Source organism: Petaurus breviceps, unplaced genomic scaffold (assembly GCF_028583685.1).
Source record: "Petaurus breviceps papuanus isolate PSGF00001 unplaced genomic scaffold, PetGlider_PUasm1.0 175, whole genome shotgun sequence".
NCBI lineage: Eukaryota > Metazoa > Chordata > Mammalia > Diprotodontia > Petauridae > Petaurus > Petaurus breviceps.
Window position 1 is genome coordinate 44,313,428 of NW_027185764.1, and position 20,692 is coordinate 44,334,119.

At 36.2% G+C, this 20,692-nt stretch overlaps 1 protein-coding gene across 1 annotated transcript in view; it reads left to right on the forward strand.

Annotated features, from left to right (window-relative positions):
* Positions 1 to 20,692, forward strand: part of ADGRV1 (adhesion G protein-coupled receptor V1) — a 718,949-nt gene that overhangs the window by 136,773 nt on the left and 561,484 nt on the right. The window contains exons 39-46 of the mRNA XM_069085086.1: positions 777 to 855; positions 997 to 1,135; positions 3,611 to 3,752; positions 12,354 to 12,616; positions 14,583 to 14,758; positions 16,387 to 16,511; positions 19,379 to 19,539; positions 19,623 to 19,769. Coding sequence (XP_068941187.1) covers positions 777 to 855; positions 997 to 1,135; positions 3,611 to 3,752; positions 12,354 to 12,616; positions 14,583 to 14,758; positions 16,387 to 16,511; positions 19,379 to 19,539; positions 19,623 to 19,769 — 1,232 coding nt within the window. The remainder of the gene's footprint in view (positions 1 to 776; positions 856 to 996; positions 1,136 to 3,610; positions 3,753 to 12,353; positions 12,617 to 14,582; positions 14,759 to 16,386; positions 16,512 to 19,378; positions 19,540 to 19,622; positions 19,770 to 20,692) is intronic.

Consider the following 20,692-nt stretch of genomic DNA (forward strand, 5'->3'; position numbering starts at 1 on the left):
TGACTCCTTGTGCCTCTGTGGCTTCCCTAAGGTCAGGTGACACAGTCTTCAGGGTTGAGATTCAAATTCCAAATCCAGTGCACTTCACATGCCACCATGCTGACAAATGTCAGTATTTGTATCTTAAGTTCTACATAGTCTCCTTGAAACTACTCTCTAATTTTGTGTGTCACCTTGGGGCTGCAGGAATCAGAATCTTGTCTTGTCCAAGCACAATGAATAAATATGGGTTTGTTGTGGGGTAAATGGAACAATAGATTTGGAGTCAGGAAGATTTGAGTTTGAATCCCACCTTCAAATTTATTTGTGTGATCCTGGGAAAGTCACTCACCTTAAATTTTTTAATCTATAAAATGGGTTAATAATAGCATCAAATAGATAAAAAAACAGGGCATATGTATATGCTTTGTAAATCTTTATAAAAAACATCACTGTTGGTTGTTATTATTGTTACCATTATTATTATCCATAGGCTGCAAGGTAGTTCAGAGTATAGAATGCTGGACCTAGAGTTAGGAAGACTCCTTTCCCTGAGTTCAAATCTAATCTCAGACACACTAGATATGTGATGCTGAATAAGTCATTTAAATCCTCTTTGTATCCGTTTCTTATCTGTAAAATGAGCTAGAGAAGGAAAGGGCAAACGACTCCATCATCTTTGCCAAGAAAGTCCCAAATGGGGTCACAAAGAGTTGGATATGACTGAAACAACTGAACGGCAATAATAAAAATTGTCACCATCGTCACTACCACTAATATTTGTTTTTGCTTTTTAGATTCAGAAGGCTTAACGGCACAGATTATTATTGATGCTAATGATGGAGCCAGAGGAAAGATTGAATGGCACAATACCAGGTAGTTCCTATAATTGAATTAAAGCTATTATATGAATTTGTTTTGTGAATATATGTAATTTTATAAAAACGAATTGGTTTCGAAACTTTACAACCAACAGCACACTTGAAAGAAAGTGGATGTTTTCTTATTTTGTTTTAGGTTTGAAGTACATGAATCACAAGGAAGTTTGACATTGGTGGTACACAGGGATGGAGGGTCACTTGGCCATGTGTCCTTGTTTGTGTATGCACAGAATTTGGAAGCACAACTAGGGATGGATTATGACTTTACTGCAATGGTAGGAATAAAGATCATTCATGGTTTACTTTTGAAGACTATACTAAGATCATGATAGTATTAGACTAGTAGAGACATAAAATCTATATATAACTCAAAATCAAATTTGAGTATTAGTGTGATCAATCAGTAAATAATTATAATTGTTTAATTAATAATTATTGTAATTTTAATGAGATTTATAATTAGCTTTATATAATGAGCTCAATACAATTCTATTTCTTAAGTTTTGCTTTGAAGCTGGTTATTCTGTTTATCCTAAATGTAATTTACTTATCAATAAAAACTGCTTTTTCATGATAAGATGCAGGGCTATAGTGAAGAACATCATTTGGATTCTTTGATCTCCTTCCTTTTCCCCTACCAAACATATCTCTAGCATTTCTACTTCACCACCACACTCAGTACATGTGAGTAGAGTTTTCTCCTTCAACAAAGTTTCCTTGTGTTAGGAGCTGTGTGAAGCTTATAGCCTAGTAAGACTAGAGTGATAGAAGTTCCAGAAAGGCAGATCTTTACTGTATATAAGGAAAACTTGCCTAATGTTCACAGCTATACAGAAATGAAACTGGCTGCATCTAGAGATATTAGGTTTCAATTAGAAATCCTCAGCCAAAGATTGATTATACTATGTGTGGGTTGAACTTGCTAACCTGAATCAGTGCATGGATACAAGAGATGATTGTATAAAACTGGGGAATATTGACTGAAATGTAGATATAAACAGAAGAAATGTGAAATGACACTGTAGAGGTAGTTTTGAATCAGATTGAAGAGGGCATTAAATAGGAGGGCCATCGGAGTGACATTTTCAGACTTTTGCATTAAAAGATTATGAGTAAAGAATGGATTAGAGAGGGGAGACACTAGAAACAAGGAATCCAGTTAGAAAGCTATATCACATTAGTCAGGTGAGAATTATTGAGCTCCTGAATTTGTGTCCATTTTAGTAGAGAGGAAGACACAGTGGGAGTTATAATATTTGTGGCTTCAGAAATTGAAAGGGAGAAAAAAAATCATCCTTTTTGCTGAAGAGATATCATGCTTTATTTTTTAAGTACCTGAGTGTTTAAAATTCTAGAGTAGATTTTTGAAAAATGTCCTTCTCTTCTACTTTTAGATACGCAAAACTGACCCCCAAAATAGATAATGACAGTATTGGAGAGGTTGCAGTTAACCAGGCACATTGATGCACTGTTGAAGGACCTATAAACTGGTCCTGCCATTTTGGAAAGCAATTTCGTATTATCTCCCCAAAGTTAACTACATTGTATATGCCCTTTGATCCAGCAGTACCATTACTAAATCTGTAACCTACAGAGGTCACAGAAGAAGAAAAGAACTTTCCACATCTCTTTTGAGCCTTTCTCAATCTATTAATTCTTGCCTAAACTTTTCCAACTAGGTCGTCTCATCTTTATTTTTCCAGACCTCTTAACTCTATAACCTACTATATGATTGAAGTAATTTACCTGTGGAATGACATTAACTTTGGAGTTTCTATAGTAGTTGAGCCTCTACTTCTGCTCACAATTTAGGCTTAGGCTGCAGAGACTACTAAAGGAACTGGGTATTTCTGAGGGTAACATGCTGTTCTCTGGGGTCTTCTCTAAAGTGATGAAAATATGTCACCAATGGCCATCCCCGCTTATTTATCGAGGACTCATTTGATCTCATAGCACTTTGTACTTAAGCACTTAAACTCTGCTTTGTTTTGTATTGATATGTGTACATATTCTGTAAGTCCTATTAGATTGTAAATTGCATGAGGCTAAGCATAACATCCTGCTTATCATTTTAATACCTTGAACTGCACTGAGTAGTACTGAATCAGAGTAAAAGTATAAAGGTTCTGTTTTTTTCAACAGATAATTTTAGTGCAGTGTTTTCATGGGGACTTGTAAGAAATGTGGTATATAAATGTTTTCAACCAAGATGTGATATTAAAGTTAATATTAAAATAAAATTTATAACAAGGTATGTTATATCTCAGTAAAACATGCTCATTATCAAAAAAAGTTGGTTATATCTTTCTCAATTATACTCCCTTTGAAGTTCAGTTTAAAAATGTTGACAATAATAATAACTAGCATTTATATAGCACTTTAAGCCAGGTGCTATTGTTATTTCCATTTTATAGATGAGGGAACTGAAGCAAAGAGGACTTAAGTGACTTATTCAGGATCACATAGCTAGTATGTATCTGAGGTTGAATTTGAAATTGGGATTTGACCAAAGAAATTATTTGGGGATTACAGGAGGTGAGGGTATGGTAGGATGCTATGTCTTACAAAGAAGGCTTGGTCTGAACCAGATATTAGGTGTAGCATAAGATCTTGCCATGAAGTGCCAGAATCATAAAGTGAATCTCAGGGCACCACTGCAAGCCATCATACTATGATTTTTTTCTAAACAGATATTGTATATCAGATATTGGTTCTGTTCCCTTTAATACTACCTATATTTTTGTGACCAGATTCTTCATTTTGCTGATGGAGAAAGTCATAAAAATGTCGAAATCACAATTCTTGATGATGAAATTCCTGAAGGAGATGAGAATTTTCTGGTGATTTTAACTAATCCGTCTCCTGGACTTGAGTTGGGGGAAAACACAACAGGTGATGAAATCATATTTTCTTATAAAATTTCTCTTCACTTTTTTCTAACTTTATAAATTATTCTAAATCAAAGTAAGCTAGAGTGGTGAGAAAGATTAGGCTATCCAGAGGATTTTATCTGCTTTTGTACTCTTGTCTAAAGTGAAGAATACTTAAGTATTGTATCACAATGGTAAACGTACACTCTTGTGCTTGTGTCATTGTTTGTGTGTCAAAGGTACTTGATAGGAATAGGTAGAGAAGAGAAGAAAAAATTGAAAAATGATTAAAAAGTAGTGATTCCATTTAAAATTTCCTTTACTTTCAAGTTTAATTTATGATGTTAGTTACTTGAATGAATGAACATTTGTTAAGAGCTTACTATATTTTCTCAGTAGTTGAAGGGAATAGAAATATGTAGATGTCTATATATGAGGGTATATGGGCATATGAATACATATGTGAATGTGTGTATATATGTTTACAGGTATACATAGATAGAGGGCACAGGACCAATTTAACAGGAAGGGATGATACTTAAAAGGTGAAATTAAGAGGTGAGAGAGAAATATAATGAGAGGAGATATGGAGAGACAGAATGGGGTTAACTATCTCATACATGAGAAGAGGCAAGGGGAAATGGTTACAATAGAGGGGAGGAATAGGAGGGCAAAAGTGAATGGGTCAACCTTATTCCCATTGAATTTGACTTGAGGAGGGAGTGAAATACACACTAAATAGGGTATTTCACCCTACAGGAGAGTAGGGGGGGAAGGGGACGAGATGGGGGGATGATGGAAAGGAGGGCAGACTGTGGGGGAGGGAAGTTGGAAGCACCTGCTTTTGAAAAGGGACGGGATCAAAGTAGAGAATAGAGCGGGTGGGAGGTGGGATAGGAGGGAGGGAAATATAGTCAGTCTTTTAAAATATATATGCTATGTTATTGTTTGGCATTAGCCACACATGTACATCCTATCCTGAACTGCTTGTCTTGGTGGGTGACAAGGGAGGAAGGGAGTGAATCTGGAATTCAAAGTTTTAAAATCAAATATTCAGATATGTATGTATATATATGTGTATGTATATACATACACATATATGCTATCATCAATACTATTTTACATGTAATTGGGAAATAAGATATACAGGCACTGGGGCATAGAAATCCATTGGAAAAGTCGAAAGGGGTATGGGAGAAAATATGGGAGAGAGCAGATTGGAGGAGGGGATGTCCTGTGGGACTGCTATTTTGGGGGGTGGGTAGGGGAAAAACGGGGAGAAAATTCGTAACTGAAAATCTGGTGGAAATGAATGATGTAAATCGGAAGTTAATAAAGCATTTGAAATAAAAAAAAAAACATACTGATACGAAGCACATGGGATCCAAATAGAAAAGCAAGACAGTACCTGTTCTCCAGGAGCTCCCTTGCTAGTGGAGGAGGGAATGTATCTATGAGGTTTGGGCTATAAGTCAGATGGAAAAGCCTAGGATGTTTTTAAGGATAAGTGTCAAAACAGATGGTAACAAATGTTCTTTTTTTCCTTGCTTTTTGGACAGGGGAGGGCAGGGCAATTGGGGTTAAGTGACCTGCCCAAGGTCACACAACTATTAAGTGTTAAGTGTCTGAGACCAAATTTGAGCTCAGGTCCTTCTGACTCCAGGGCTGGTGCTCTATTCACTGTGCCACCTAGCTGCCCCAACAAATGTTCTTTAATTGATAAGTGCTTAGCCTGGTGGAAAAACAACTAGCAACTTACTTCAGTATCATCTTTTTAGCTATATTATAAGGTTGAAAGTACGTTGGAATCTTGAATAGATACCTGTCATTATATTTCACTTCATCCTCTGTTTGAATCTATCAAGTGGCAACAGATATTTAACTTTTATTTCAGTTAATACTTGATACAGAAAAGACATTTTTAACAATACATACAACCCAGCACCTTTGGCAATCTACATGAAGGTTGATTCTATTTGTTAGCTTGCTTTTTTGTATTTATTTAATAGTTTTTCCTCAGTTACATGTAAAAATACTTTTTAACATTTGTTTTTTAAACTTTGAGTTCCAAATTCTCTCCTTTCCTCTCTTCCCATTTCCCTCTCATTGAGAAGGCAAGCAATTCCATATAGGTTATAATAGTCATGTTGTGAAAGTTTAAGATTGTTTCAAAGGCTGTATAATGCTTACCACGGAAGTAAATCAACATCTGCTCAAAGACGAAGTAAGACACAGCACATGATAAGTGCAAGACAAAGAAATATAATGAATAAAAATAGCAAATAGAACCATTAGTTTACTGTTGGCCAGGCTCTATGATAATTTTTCTCCAAAGATATGCCATGGCACTGAGCATTACCACAAAATTTTGGCTGTCGTGTTATTACAAATAAAATAAAGTTTATGAGTATGTAATACTGTTTGCTATTACTTAACTAACAACATACATAGAATGATAAATATATTATTTGCAAAATAAACAAAACTTGATGGTGACTCCTGTGCTAACTTTAAAACACACTAGACTTTGAACTCACATAAAACTACCGTCATATGAAATTCCCAACTTTGCTAGAGACATCCAGGGTGACATGATTCCTCATGGCATAACTGTGAGACCAAAAAAAAAAATGAAAACCATTGTTGTTTGCTAACTTTTGGGAAGGTAAGAAGTTGGTAAAGAAAAGTGCAAATAAAGAAGTTATATGCAGGGCGGCTAGGCGGCGCAGTGAATAGTCAGGAGGCCCTGGAGTCAGGAGGACCTGAGTTCAAATCCAGCCTCAGACACTTGACACACTTACTAGCTGTGTGACTTTGGGCAAGTCACTTAACCCAAATTGCCTGCCCAAAAGCAAAAAAACAAAACAGAAAACCCAAGAAGTTATATGGATGGCCAGCAGTCTAGCCTAATAGTACCTTTGTGTTCTTTGTTGGTTCTTTAATTTAACCCTTTATCTTCTCTTTTCTCATAATACACATACAAAATACGAATGGCATTATGTGAAAGGAGTCTTCAGTTAGATTGAAAAATCTAAAGAATTTTAGTAACATGATTTGTTGCTTTTCATGTATTATTGCTTCTAGTTTTAAAATAGAGGTTCTTCAGCCCCCTGAAGAACTGCATGAGTGTGTATAGCTATTTCAAAGCTGGAAAAAAATTTCTCAGGAAAATTATGCAGAGAAAAATGTTCTTTTAAAAATTGTTGGGGGGCGGCTAGGTGGCACAGTGAATAAGGCACCGGCCCGGAGTCAGGAGGACCCAAGTTCAGTTCCAACCTCAGACACTTTAACACCCACACAAAAAAACTAGCCGTGTTACCTTGGGCAAGTTACTTAACCCCAATTGCCCTCCAAAAAGGCAAACAAAACAAAACAAAAATTGTTGGGATGAATAAGATAGGGGGATAGGAAAGTCATGTAAAATAGGGGAGGAGGAAAAACACATATACAAACATATATACTTAGACACATATATATGTGATGTACACATACATATAGTTCCTTCATCTTCCCGACCCTCTTTGTTTTGTAATTTTCTTAAGATTCTACACATAAGTTATACCGTGAATGGACTTTTTCTTAGTTTTTAGTTAAGTGACTAAAATCTAAATAAGAATAGTTTTGGGCAACTATCTACTTGTGCAGTTGATAGAGTGCTGGGCCTGGAATCAGAAAGACCTGAGTTTAAATCTGGCTTCAGACACTGAGTAGGTTTTTAACCCATGCCAAGTCATTTAACCTTTCTTAGGCTCAAATCCCTATATGTAAAATGGGAATGATAATGGCCCCTACCTTCCAGGGTTGTTGTAAGGATCAAATGAGATAATATTTGTAAAGAGCTTCACAGACCTTAAAATGCCACATAAATACCAAGTATTATTGTTCTTTAAGAAGTAGTGGATTGTTGTTGTTCATTGTTTTTCAGTCTTATCCAGCTCTTTGTGACTCCATTTGGGATTTTCTTGGCAAAGTTACTAAAGTAGTTTCCTTCTCCAGCTTCTTTTACATATGAGGTATCTGAAGCAAACAGGGTTAAGTGACTTACCTGGGGCCACACATCTAATAAATGTTTGAGGCTAGATTTTAACTGGAGAAGAAGCGTCTTCCTGACTACAGGCCAGGTGCTTTATGCCACCTGGATGCCTGTAGCATCAAGCACCCCAAATGTCCCCAGGGTGGCTGCCAACACAGGTTCTTAGATCGGTTTTGTTAAAGGAAAGCAACTCAAAATGGGTTAACAAGCTTACTTTAATCAGTCAAACATATATCATTTACCTAGTTAAGGGGAAAAAGGTCAGTAACCCGAACTTCAGAATATACAGACAGGATTATCAAGACAGAGAAACAGATCAAGTAGACAGATTTCCAAACTGTCCAACCATTGCATCCATACCAAATCAACATCTGGGTTTTTCAAAGCAGGAGGGATGGGAGGCGGGGCTCATCTGTCAACAATGGCTTCCCAGAGTCTCATCTGATCAAATCACAGAACACTTCTCAAAGTGAGCCCCAAAACAAAGCCTCACATCAGGGTTTATATAGCCTGCTCCTGGCTCAGAGAATGTAACAACCTTCTGGACCCACTGGCCAATTAAAAAGTATCTACTGAAAAACAAGCCTCCCACCCCAGGCTCCAGATGCACTTTAGCCTAGGGGCAGGGAAGATCTTTAAATTTACATTCCCATTACAATGCCTAAGTAGTGGATTATGGCATTTTTATTCTCTTTAGAGAGTTTCTTTGTTGTTTTCTTACATACTTTATCAGTGGAAGGCAGAAGCCTAGGCCTTAAGTGATATATCACTGGACTTGGAATCTGGCTGTCTTCAAACTCTAGGCTCAGATACTCACTAGCTCTGTAGTTTAAGGCAACCACTTAGTCATCAGTGCCCTCCTGCAAGAAAAGGAAGTTAGGCTAGGTTATATCTAGTCTCTTCTGCCTCTGATGTTCTGTGATTCTAGGCTAAGCAGTGCAGTCCTTTAGGCCTCTATGTGGGACTGCATAGACAAGTCTAACTTACTTATGATTTCCCAAGAGTTTAGTATGTAGTCTTTCTTGTTAACTCGTTCCATCTCTTTTCACTGTTCTCACTCTAAGTATTCTTCATTGTGTTCATGCTAGATATATTTAGCACACACTATTCTGCTTTATCCTCTCTCCCCTCTCATCTTCCCTCACAGTCTTTCTCCCTTCACTCCCCACCCCCTTCTCTTTCTTTCTCTCTGTTTCTAACCACCAAAGTCTTTGGCACTGTCAGATGGCTCAAAATCAGAAATAGATAACAGTTCTTTTTAAACTATTAGTTATTTTTGGTTTTAAGCATTCATTTCCACAAGATTTTGATTTCCAAGTTTTCTCCCCATCTCTCCACTCCCCCCACCCCAAGACAGCATGCATTCTGATCACCTTTTCCCCCATCTTCCTTCCCTTCTATCACTCCTCCCATCTTTTATCCCCTTCGTTTCTATTTTCTTGTAGGGCAAGATAGATTTCTGTACTGCATTGCCTGTGTGTCTTATTTCCCAGTTGCTTACATGCAACTTTTAACATTCGTTTTTAAAACTTTGAGTTCCAAATTCTCTCCCTTCTTTCCTCCCCAACCACTCTCATTGAGAAGGCAAGCAATTTGATATAGGTTATGCATGTATAGTCATGCAAAACACTTCCATAATAGTCATGTTGTGAAAGACTAAGTGTATTTGTCTCCATCCTTTCCCTTTCCCCGTTGATTCTATTCTCTGCTTTGACCCTGTCCCTCCTCAAAAGTGTTTGCTTCTGATTGCCCTCTCCCCCAATCTGTCCTCCTTTCTATCATCCCTGCCTCCTGTCCTTCCTTCCTGTAGGGTTAGATAGATTTTCATACCCAATTGAGTGTGTATATTATTCCCTCCTTAAACCAAATCCAATGACAGTAAGGATTCTTACACACTCACCCACTCCTCATCCCTTCATTCCCTTTCACCTCTCCCCTCTTCCCCTTCTCTGTAAAAGCTTTTTCTTGCCTCTTTTATGTGAGATAATTTACCCCATTCTACCTCTCCCTTTCTCCTTTTCCCAGTACATTCCTCTCTTACCCCTTAATTTTATTTTTTTAGATATTATCTCTTCATATTCAATTCACCCTGTGCCCTCTCTATCTTTCTCTCTCCACATATAAATATACATACATGCATGTATATATCTATCTATTTGTATGTGTATGTATATTCCCTTCAACTACCCTAATAATGAGAAAGGTCTCATGAGTTACAAATATCCTCTTTCCATGTAGGAATGTAAACAATTCAACTTTACTAAGTCCCTTATGATTTCTCTTTCCCATTTATCTTTTCATGCTTCTCTTGAGTCTTGTATTTGAAAGCCAAATTTGCTATTCAGCTCTGGTTTTTTTCATAAAGAATGCTTGAAAGTTCTCTATTTCATTGAATTTCTATTTTCCCCTTAAAGGATTATACTCAGTTTTTCTGGGTAGGTGATTCTTGGTTTTAATCTCAGCTCCTTTGACTTCTGGAATAGCATATTCCAAGTCCTCCAATCTCTTAATGTAGAAGCTGCTAAATCTCGTGTTATCCTGATTGTGTTTCCACGGTATCTGCATTGTTTCTTTATGGCTGCTTGCAATATTTTCTTCTTGACTTGGGAACTTTGGAATTTGACTATAATATTCCTAGGGGTTTTCTTTTTAGGATCTCTTTTAGGAGGTGATCAGTGGATTCTTTCTATTTCTGTTTTGCCTTCTGGTTGTAGAATGAGGGCAGTTAAGTTATTTTCTAGAAAGATGATGTCTAGGCTCTTTTTGATCATGGCTTTCAAGTAGTCCAACTGTTTTTAAATTCTCTCTCCTGGATCTGTTTTCCAGGTCATTTGTTTTTTCAGTGAGATATTTCATATTGTCTTCTATTTTTTTCATTCTTTTGGTTTTGTTTTATAGTTTCTTGATTTCTCATAAAGTGATTAGCTTCCATCTGCTCCATTCTAATTTTTAAGGAGTTATTTTTTTCAGTGAGCTTTTGGATCTCTTTTTCTTTTTGGCCAGTTCTGCTTTTTAAGGCACTCTTCTCTTCTTCGACTCTTTGGGACTCTTGTGCCATTTGGGTTAGTATATTTTTTAAGGTGTCCAGTATTGTCTTCAGTATTTTTTTGAGTCTCCTTTAGCAAACTGTTGACTTGTTTTTCATGATTTTCTTGCATCACTCTCATTTCTCTTCCCAGTTTTTTTCACTACTTCTCTTACTTGATTTTCAACTCTTCCATGGCCTATAACCAATTCATATTTTTCTGGGAGGATTTGGATATAGGAGCTTTGACTTTGTTTTCTTCTTCTGGTTATATGTTTTGATCTTCTTTGTAAGATTCTATAGTCTGATTTTTTCCCGCTGTTTGCTCATTTTCCCAGTTAATAACTTGACATTTGAACTCTTTGTTAAGGTAGACTCTGCTTTCAATGTGGAGGGTATTATCCCAAGATTCAGGGGTTTTGTGCAGCTATTTTCAGAGATATTTCTAGGGACCTGTAAATTTTTAGTTCTTCCAAGGTGGTATGATCAAAAAATGATGTTTAATCCTCTTCTGTCCTGTGCTCTGGTCTATGAGTGACCACAAGCACTCTTTTCTGCCTTGGAACCGTGAGGAGGATTCCCTCTTTGCTACCACAAGCTCCTCCTTGCCAGTGCTCCTCCTCTTTCTAGGACTGCCACGCAGGACTATGACTCATATCCAGGCATGGGCAAAGAAGAGGATCCTGCCTCAGCAGCAACAAAGAGATCCCTGAATCCTCCTCTGCTCAGCCCCTTGATCCTCTTACTCACTGTGGGCCAAGAGTTCTGGAAGCTTCCTTCAGTGTTGCCACCCTGGGGCTAAGACCAGACTGAGCTGCTCTGTTACACAGTTCCTACAGACCTTTCATACTTACCTTCTAAGTTGTCTTTGGCATTTGTGTGCTGAGAAGTCTGGAAACCACCACAGTTTCCAGTGATTCAGTCCCCTGAGGCCTGCTACAAATTTGCTAGGGCCTGGTTTGTGCTGGCTGGGCCCATGCTGGACTATGCTCTTCTCTTTAGATTCATGCAACAGACCTTTCCTTTTAACATTCCAGGTTGTCTTGAGCTGGAAATTTGTTTCACTCTGTTATTTTGTGGGTTCTGCTGCTCTAGAATTTGTTTAGAGTAATTTTTTTTGGTATTTGGAGGGTTTTAGGGAAGAATTCAAGCAAGTCCTTGCTTTTACTCCTCCATCTTGGCTCTGTCCCCTCAGATATCAGTTTTTATCATTATCATTTCCTTTGCTGCAGAACCCTTAGGAACACTGGGACTTTCCATTTTTTAATTTTCATCCCCCCTGCTCAGCCCACATCTTTGTACATAATAAGTACTTCATAAATACTTTTTTTCATTCATTTATTCATTCATTCATTCTCTATCACTTCTTCCCTCTCCTCTCCTTTTAACTCCTTTCTCTTCCCTTTCTTCTTTCTCTTCTTCTCCCCCTCTACTCTGCCCACTCATTTTGGAAAACAAGTGTTCATTTCAATTTAACACGTATTCACTGAGGGACCTCTAAGTGCTCAGCCTTTAGAGATGACCATATTTTGATTCCGTACATCTTCTTGTTCTTGTTTTGACAGCTTTAATCACTATATTTGCCAACGACGATGGCCCTGGAGTTCTGTCATTTAACAACAGTGAACACTTTTTCCTAAGAGAACCAACAACCCTCTCTATCCAGGAAAGCGTTGCAGTGTTATACGTCGTTCGAGAGCCTGCCCAAGGACTATTTGGAACAGTGACTGTTCAGTTTATTGTGACTGAAGTAAACTCTTCAAAACTCTCTGGAGATCTGACCCCTTCAAAAGGATATGTTGTTTTGGAAGAAGGCGTTCGATATAAGGTAGGATACTTACAGATACTAAAGAATAAAATGCCAATTTTAATGACTATCTGAAGTCCTGTTGGAAATAAGATGGGTTACAAATTGGCAACATTTAAATAAAGAAACCATATTTATTCAAATATTTTCCTGTTTCTACCCACTTGAAAATACAATGACTATTTAAATAACACAATAGGTTATGTTTTTGTTTTAGAGACTGATGCTACTGTACCCAGACACCCTACATTTTCAAGCACCATTTTATGTATCATATAATCATGAAACCAAACTACTTATACCTACCATAATGACTTAATTATTCATGCATCTTTGGCAAGACTCCAGTTAGGTGGAATATGACTTGTCTCAGAATATTTATCTGAGTCAGTATCTTAATATGTACACAACAATAGCTGCTTGGAGAATGATGGGAAGAAATTGAATGAAATGTTTTATGTTGTTTTCTCACTGAAATTGCACTATAACCTATTCACAAATGCCCATTAATGGTGCTAGCCATGTCTTGTACCTTGAAACTCTTTTCCTTTAAAAAGTGTTCATAATATATAGGCATGCGGCTATTGAATAATAATGATAATACAAAAATAATAACTAGTATATAGTATATGTAGTATATTAAGATTTTACAAAGCACTTTACAAATATAACACTGACTAGGAACTATGCTAAACACTTTACCATTATCTCATTTGATCCTCACAGCAACCCTAGGAAATAGGTACTATTATTAGCTATTATTAATCCCACTTTACAGGTGAGGAAATTGAGGCAGATCTGCCTCATTTAGGTGACTTGTCCAGAGCCAAATATTCTTCAAGTGGCATTTGAACTCTGGTCTTCTTGTACCTTAAAGCTGCTTCTCTCCTAGAATAGTCTACAAGAATGTGATTTCTTTTGTTTCTTTATCCTGAACATTTCCCCAATATTTTCCACCATTCTTTCCAATATCCACTGTGTCTGTGAAATTACCAAGTGGCTATATGTGTTGACTTGGTTTTAAGGACCTTGTTGAGGTAAATTCCTATACTTCACCTTTTGTAACAAGTGTTGCCATATAGACTGCCATTACATTCATGGTGGGCTTTTTCTTGTGCTCATCCTTGTGCAAGATAAGATGAACAAGAGTTTCATGAGGAAGTTCTTCTTGTTGCTTTTGGGTATTTGATGAAAAACAGCTTTGTCATTGATGACCTTTTTTTTTTTTAAGCAATTGGGGTTAAGTAACTTGCTCAAGGTTACACAGCCAGTTATTTCTGGGTATGGTGGTAAGTATCTGAGCCCGGATTTGATCCCAGGTCATCCTGACTCTGGGGCTAGTGCTCTTACTCACTGTGCCACCTGGCTCCCCTGTCATTGATGATCTTTGTTTTCTTCCCCAAGGATAACCTTTGTGTTTTCTGTAATCTTCTGCTCCATTCTCCCACTCATCTGCCACTCTTATTTCAGAAATGAAAAGGAAGCCATGTTAGGTTCCTTTATATGTGGCTTTGTTCCATGAGTCGTTCATCATCAAGTGGCCTTGATATATCTATTGGTAGAATGTTCCTGAGGTTCTTCTGACCTTCCTTCTGAGAATCCATTGTCACCTAGACACCATGAAGAGGCATATTCAAGAATAAAGTTGGGATAGAGTCAGCGTCATGAAGTTCTCTACACTACGAGTCCAGTCATGATAACTGTAATGAAGACATAATTATAGTTTTGAGACTGTGGCCTGATCTTTTAAGAACAAGAAACAACTGGCCGTGTTAGTTGTCAGTTATGTACGTAGAAGAACTGAGAAATTCTGACAGTAAAAACTTTCAGCCACATAAATATGCTACCACATTATGAGAATCTGAAAACATAATAAGACACTCCATGGACTGGATTATTTTGTTGTCAAACATTCATATCTTCCCTCTGTACGTCTGCTGTGTTGGACTTGTATGTTAATGGCTTCATTTTCCTGACTCATTTGCAGATGCTCCACATATCTGCCATATTAGATGCAGAGCCAGAGATGGATGAACATTTTGTTTGTACCTTGTTCAACCCAACTGGAGGCGCAAGACTGGGGGCACCTATTCAGACTTTTATAACTGTTTTGCAGAACCAAGCTCCACTGGGTCTGTTCAGTATTTGGGCAGTTGAAAATAGGTATATTTTATTAATATGAAGACTTACAGCTTCTCATATTCAGTAGGAAGTATTCCCCTAAAGTGAAGAAAGTGCAGAATGACAGTTTCTCTGAGGGCACAAGATATTAGTAACCTAAAGACATTCAGTACTAATGGTATTAGTAAAGTTCTTACATTTTTAGTAAAAATATGACCTTAGTATTTTACAATATTGAGAAAATATAATAAAAGATTAAGACAACTATTTAGGCAAATCTGAATAGTTTAGTTATATATTTAACTTGAATATATATTTAAGCATTTCCGTTGGATGTTGAGTTGTTTTACATTTGACTTCTGAAAATAAACTTTCATTACTAACACCTTATATTTATATAGCATTTTATATATTATATAGCACTTTGCCTTTTACAAAATGTTTTCTCATTTATTTCTCACTATAAGGATGGATAGAGACTAGATCTGTTATTTCATTGGTATAGGGAACTTCAAGATAAGGAAGCTATCTCTATCAGTGCAAGTTGTCACCTTCCCCATAGCTTTTAGTCTTAGAGAGTTGTCTATAACCCTGAGATGTTACATGCCACCAGGGTCATGCAGCCATAATATAGAAGAGATGAATTCACCTTATTGTATCTAAGGCCACCTCTTTCCCCATTATACACTCTCCTACAATGTAGCTATATGTGTAGTGCTATATATATATGTGTGTGTGTGTGTGTGTGTGTGTGTGTGTATGTATATATATATATATACATATATAAATGTGTCTATGTCTCTCTGTGTGTCTATACATGTATATATATTTGTGTATATGTGTGTGTATGTATATATATATATGTATAGCAATCAGATATTATTATCTCTGTGACAAAACTGATCTTCGTTATTCCCAAAATCCTATAGCTAGAAAGTGACGAACTCAGACTTAAGTCTAGTCTCTTGACTTCAGGTTCAAGATTCTTTATACCATATCCATTGACTCACTTTAGATCTAGTCTGTAATATTTTCCAACTTGCTTATTATTATTTTATATTATTCAGTTGTACAAATTCAGTAAACATCATGTATCTTCTCTGTGCAGGATGTGTTATAATTGTTGAGAGACATACTACTTAAGATATATTTCCTTTGTTTTAGATAAATGTAGTCACTTATTTATTTTCAATCTTGTCCTTATGTCACAAAAAACCTTGGCCTTATGTTTTCTATACCATAATTCATTCATATGTGTTGAGTTCTTTTGTAGGTGGAAGGAGGGTGGTCCTGATCCATTATTTCACTGGTATAGGGACTCCCAATAAGGAGACTCCCTTTATCAATGCAATTGCTTAGCTAGGGTCACATAGTCAGTGTGTGTCAGAGGCCGAGTTTCAAGTTAGGTCTTCCTTATTCAAGGTCTTACTCAGTCCAAGACTAGGTATTTGCTTCCTTAATGAACCTTTATCAAGCTATTGGAGTGTGCAGCTCATTGTACCTATTTTATGGATATTCAAGTGATAGTATGCTTTCCTAAAAGAACATTTGCTTACTATCAGTTATCCTTCATTATTTATTTCAAGCATGTGGAGTAATTACTGAGTAAGAATTGGATATGAAAATGAGATTGTTTCTTCACTTTCTCTAATTCTACTTATTACTTTTAGAGCCACAACTATCACCATTGAAGAAACCAACAGGACTGTTTATTTAAATGTGTCCCGGAGTAATGGGCTTAATTTAACTGTGAGTGTGGAGTGGGAGACAGTGTCTGAGACTGCTTTTGGCATGAGTAAGTTCAGTTCCTTATGAAAACAAAACCTCAAATCTTCCAAATATCTGTCAATTTTTTTACTTCAGCTGCTTATCATTTTGTTGAAAGTTGAGAAAAAGCAATTAACAAAGTAGCTTGAAATATTTATTATACAAAATAATTCCTACTTTGGAGTTCTTCCCATTACTTTTTACAGTCTTGGGTTTCAAGGACTCATCTTATTTTAGAAAGTATTACAGTAGTTTCATAACACTTAATTTTTACTTTTATTTATTTTTTGGAGGGGGAAAGGATTAATTAATTATTAATTTATTATTAATAAACTAATTAATTAGGATTAATGACTTGCCCAAGGTCACACATCTAGTAAGTGTGTCAACACTTAATTTTTAAGAATTCGACTATACACATGTGGGACAAAGAGGAGAGAGGTAGAGTAAGGAAGGAAGGGAGGGACAGAGATTGAGAGAGACAGAATCAGAGAGATAAAGAAAGAGGGAAGGAGGGAAGACCAGAGGAAGGGAGAGATAGACAGAAGTAGTGGCCTGTTTTATAAACAGTTGCCCCAGTTGAGTAGGAAATGGGAGACCTGAGTCTACTCTTGCCTCAGCATGAGTATTTTCTTATGCAGGGTGATTCTAGAAATCTGCTTTTCGTCAAACTGCAAATCTTTTTGTTCTGCTTGGTCTGGGAAAGCTAATGAAAGGAAAAGCCTTCCTACTCCTTCCTAGTCAGCTAGAAGGCCCCTTCTAGGTTGCCTATGAATTCCTTGTGCCCTTTGTTATCTCTGGGTGAAGCAGGAAGATTATGTGTAAAATAATTTTACTTCAGGGTGAATCCCATTCAAAAGTATTGTTCCTTCTAGTTATCAGTCTTCCAGATGGCCAAGTTTTTACCAGTTGTTATTTTCTTCTTTTTGAATAGAAGTCCTTGTACCCTGTTTCTCTCCTTTTCTGTGTGCTATAAAAAAATAAAATTTACATCCATTTTTTCCTAAAACAAGCATTTAATGCCCTTGAAGATAACAACTACTGCCTTTTAAGGAAACCCTAGTACCTTTCTAGCTATAGTTGTTTAAGATAATATACTGCACTCTAGGTAGTTTTTAAAGGATTTTTAAGGATGATATTGGTTGTACATGGTATTCGCTTTGCTTGCCAGTTTTATACACTAAATAACAATGTAAGATATAACTCTACTTTATCTAAAGACTTTTAAATTTAAGAATCAGCTGTATTTTTTAATCATAGATGTATTCCCTTGTCTGCCTAGGGAAGCCATTCTGTCTTTTTTTTTTTTTTTTGCCTTTTTGGAGGGCAGTTGGGGTTAAGTAACTTGCCCAAGGTTACGCAGCTAGTTTTTATGTGTGTGTGTTAAGTGTCTGAGGCCGGAACTGAACTTGGGTCCTCCTGACTCCTGGGCTGGCCCTTTACTAACTGTGCCACCTAGCCGCCCCCATTCTGTCTTTTTATGGAAAAAAAACACAAAACAATGACAGACTTTCAAAATGTCTAATTTTTGTATGAAGATGATTTTGCAAGTTAATTTTTAAGAAAGAGAAGGTGTCATAGGTTTTTAAGAATATAGCTGCTTGATTAAGTAGGCATAGTGTCAGCATAGCTTCTGATCTACAAATAAAGTTCTGCTCAACATTTATTTTGTTTGTTGCTTACTGTTTCCTAATTGATTATGATTAGTATCTTTTCCATGGCCATCTCCAAAGGTGGAGTGTCCATACTATGAAAATTGTCACATTTTTTCCCCCACTCTCTTTCAGTAGAGAAGTCATGTGGACTTGATGGAAATGATGGACATTTACTTTTAATCGTTAAAAAAAAAATATATATATATATATATATATTTTTTTTATTTATATATATATAAATATGGAAAAATTTAGCTATCATCCAATACATAATTCTCTCTTGTACACTGTAGAATTTTTCTGGTTTTTAGAATTTTTCAAGTTTTTAGTTGAAAGTTCTGATCAGGAGGACCAGTTAAGAAGATAAGGCTCTTATGAAGTCTGTTAGACATTATTTTAGATGTTTTTAAATATGTTACAGTATTGAGCTGAACAAACTGTTATGGGATGAACAGGATAGTCCTTATTTCCTGGAAAAATGCCTGAAACATGCTGCATAGTGGTGTGGGCCTTTTTAAAAGATCTTTTACTCATTAATTTTCTTTCTTTTGTTTTCTTCTTTTTTTGCTTCAACAGGCATTTTTAACTACTTACTGTGTTCAGGGCACTTCATCTGACAAAAATGAAATAACCATAGCTTTATTAAATATATGCACAAACATTATGCACACATGTATATGAAGTTGCATCATACAAACATTTAAGTTACTAAAATTCAACTGTATTCCTATGGCAGAGAATGCACATGTACAGATAGATTGGTCGACTCTTTTGTTTTTATTAATATTCCATATGTTATATTGATACATATAGATAATTTAAAAGATTTTTTTCTTATTTATGTCTGCAATTAGATGATGACAATTTTAGGGTATTTAGCATAACTTTTTCAGTTTTTATTATGTAATTCATATGTAGTTATTCATAAGATTTTATGATTCAAACTTGGTATTTCTTGGTTTTTTTGGCTTATTATTTGGAGGTGTGGGGGTAGAAAACCTTGTCAGATAACTTCCTTAAAAGGACAACTTTTCAAAATGTTAGAATTTGAAATTAATTGCTAGGAATACTATCAATTAATTCTTTCTGGCCTGGGCAAAAATCTACAACTGAACTAAGTCATCTCAAAAATATTGTCACTTGATCTCCAAGTCTAAAAGTATCTTTTATTAAAGTTAGAAAATATTTAACAATGTTAAAAGATTTTTCTAGTTGTAAATATTTTTTCCTTCTGTTTTAGGGGGAATGAACAGTGTACTATCTGCCTTCCAAAGTTTTGAACCAGCCTCCAGCTGGTGTTTCTTTAAATCAGGAGAATCAGTATATGGTATAATGTTAAGAATATCCTCCCAACAATTTTCTTCTCTCTACCGATGGCAAGGAATTTTTGTTCCAATTGAGGTAAATCTTGATTCTTTTAGTTTTAGATAAATTAGCTAACATGTATTTGTATATTTCTCACTTTTTTATTGCTTACTTCTTAGGACATTAATATAAAAAATCCTAAAAGCTGTGAGACATTTTATATCAATGGTTCCCCCTATGTTGTGATCACTCATGGAGAAAAAGATGGAGAGAAACCTTCTAAGAACAGCATATATACTATCACATCTGAGTTCAAATTATTCCTGGTAAAAAATTAATATTTTTATATATGACATTTCTTAAGATTTCAGATTTTTATAATTTTGTTGAAGTATCAGACTATGGTCTAACTTTAGTTGGAAAGAAACTTTGTCTTTCAAGGTGTGTAACTTATGACCCAGGGCTCCCTAAGATTCTGGGTGTCACAAATGCTAGACTTCCTTAGTTCCTGTATAACTACTCAAGGTACATATGGATAGAGAGGATAGCCTTAATTTCATCCCTTAGAAGCTTCAAAGGCTGCATAGGAGTCCATAAGTGATTATAGCAACTCAGAAATTATTCAGAGAACTCACTATAAATAAGCATAAAACATGGAAAATTCAGAATTGTCCCCTTTAGAAGGAACTGAATTTGGGCATGCCATAGGGGCAATACTGAATTTCTGGTAGATGCTTAGATTTCCCATTAGGTCCTACACTGTCCTTCCAAAGTTCATAGTTTACCTGTGGTTTGTCTCCCAGTAGGCAAACAAATTTTGGGGTTGCCAAGCAAGCAATGCCCTGATATTTTAGTGTGTCATTATTTTTCACTTCCCCAGAGACCCCAGTACTACTCTGAGGTCTTAGACTCCTACAGAAGGGAAACATCCTTTGGAGCTCTTAGAGAGCAATTTTCTTTTACATCAAAATGGTCTTAGTTACTCATTTTAATAGTTAAAATAGGCAAACTTCCAACTTCTTTGGTTATCTTTTTCCTAGAGAGATGCTAGTTAGGGACTCTCATTCTCTTTTATTTATTTTGTTTGTTTGTTTTTTGGAGGGGGGAAGGCAGAACAGTTGGGGTTAAGTGACTTGCCCTAGATCACACGGCTAGTAAGTGTTAAGTGTCTGAGGCTGGATTTGACCTCAGGTCCTCCTGACTCCAGGGCCAGTGTTCTATTTACTGTGCCACCTAGCCGCTCCTCTCA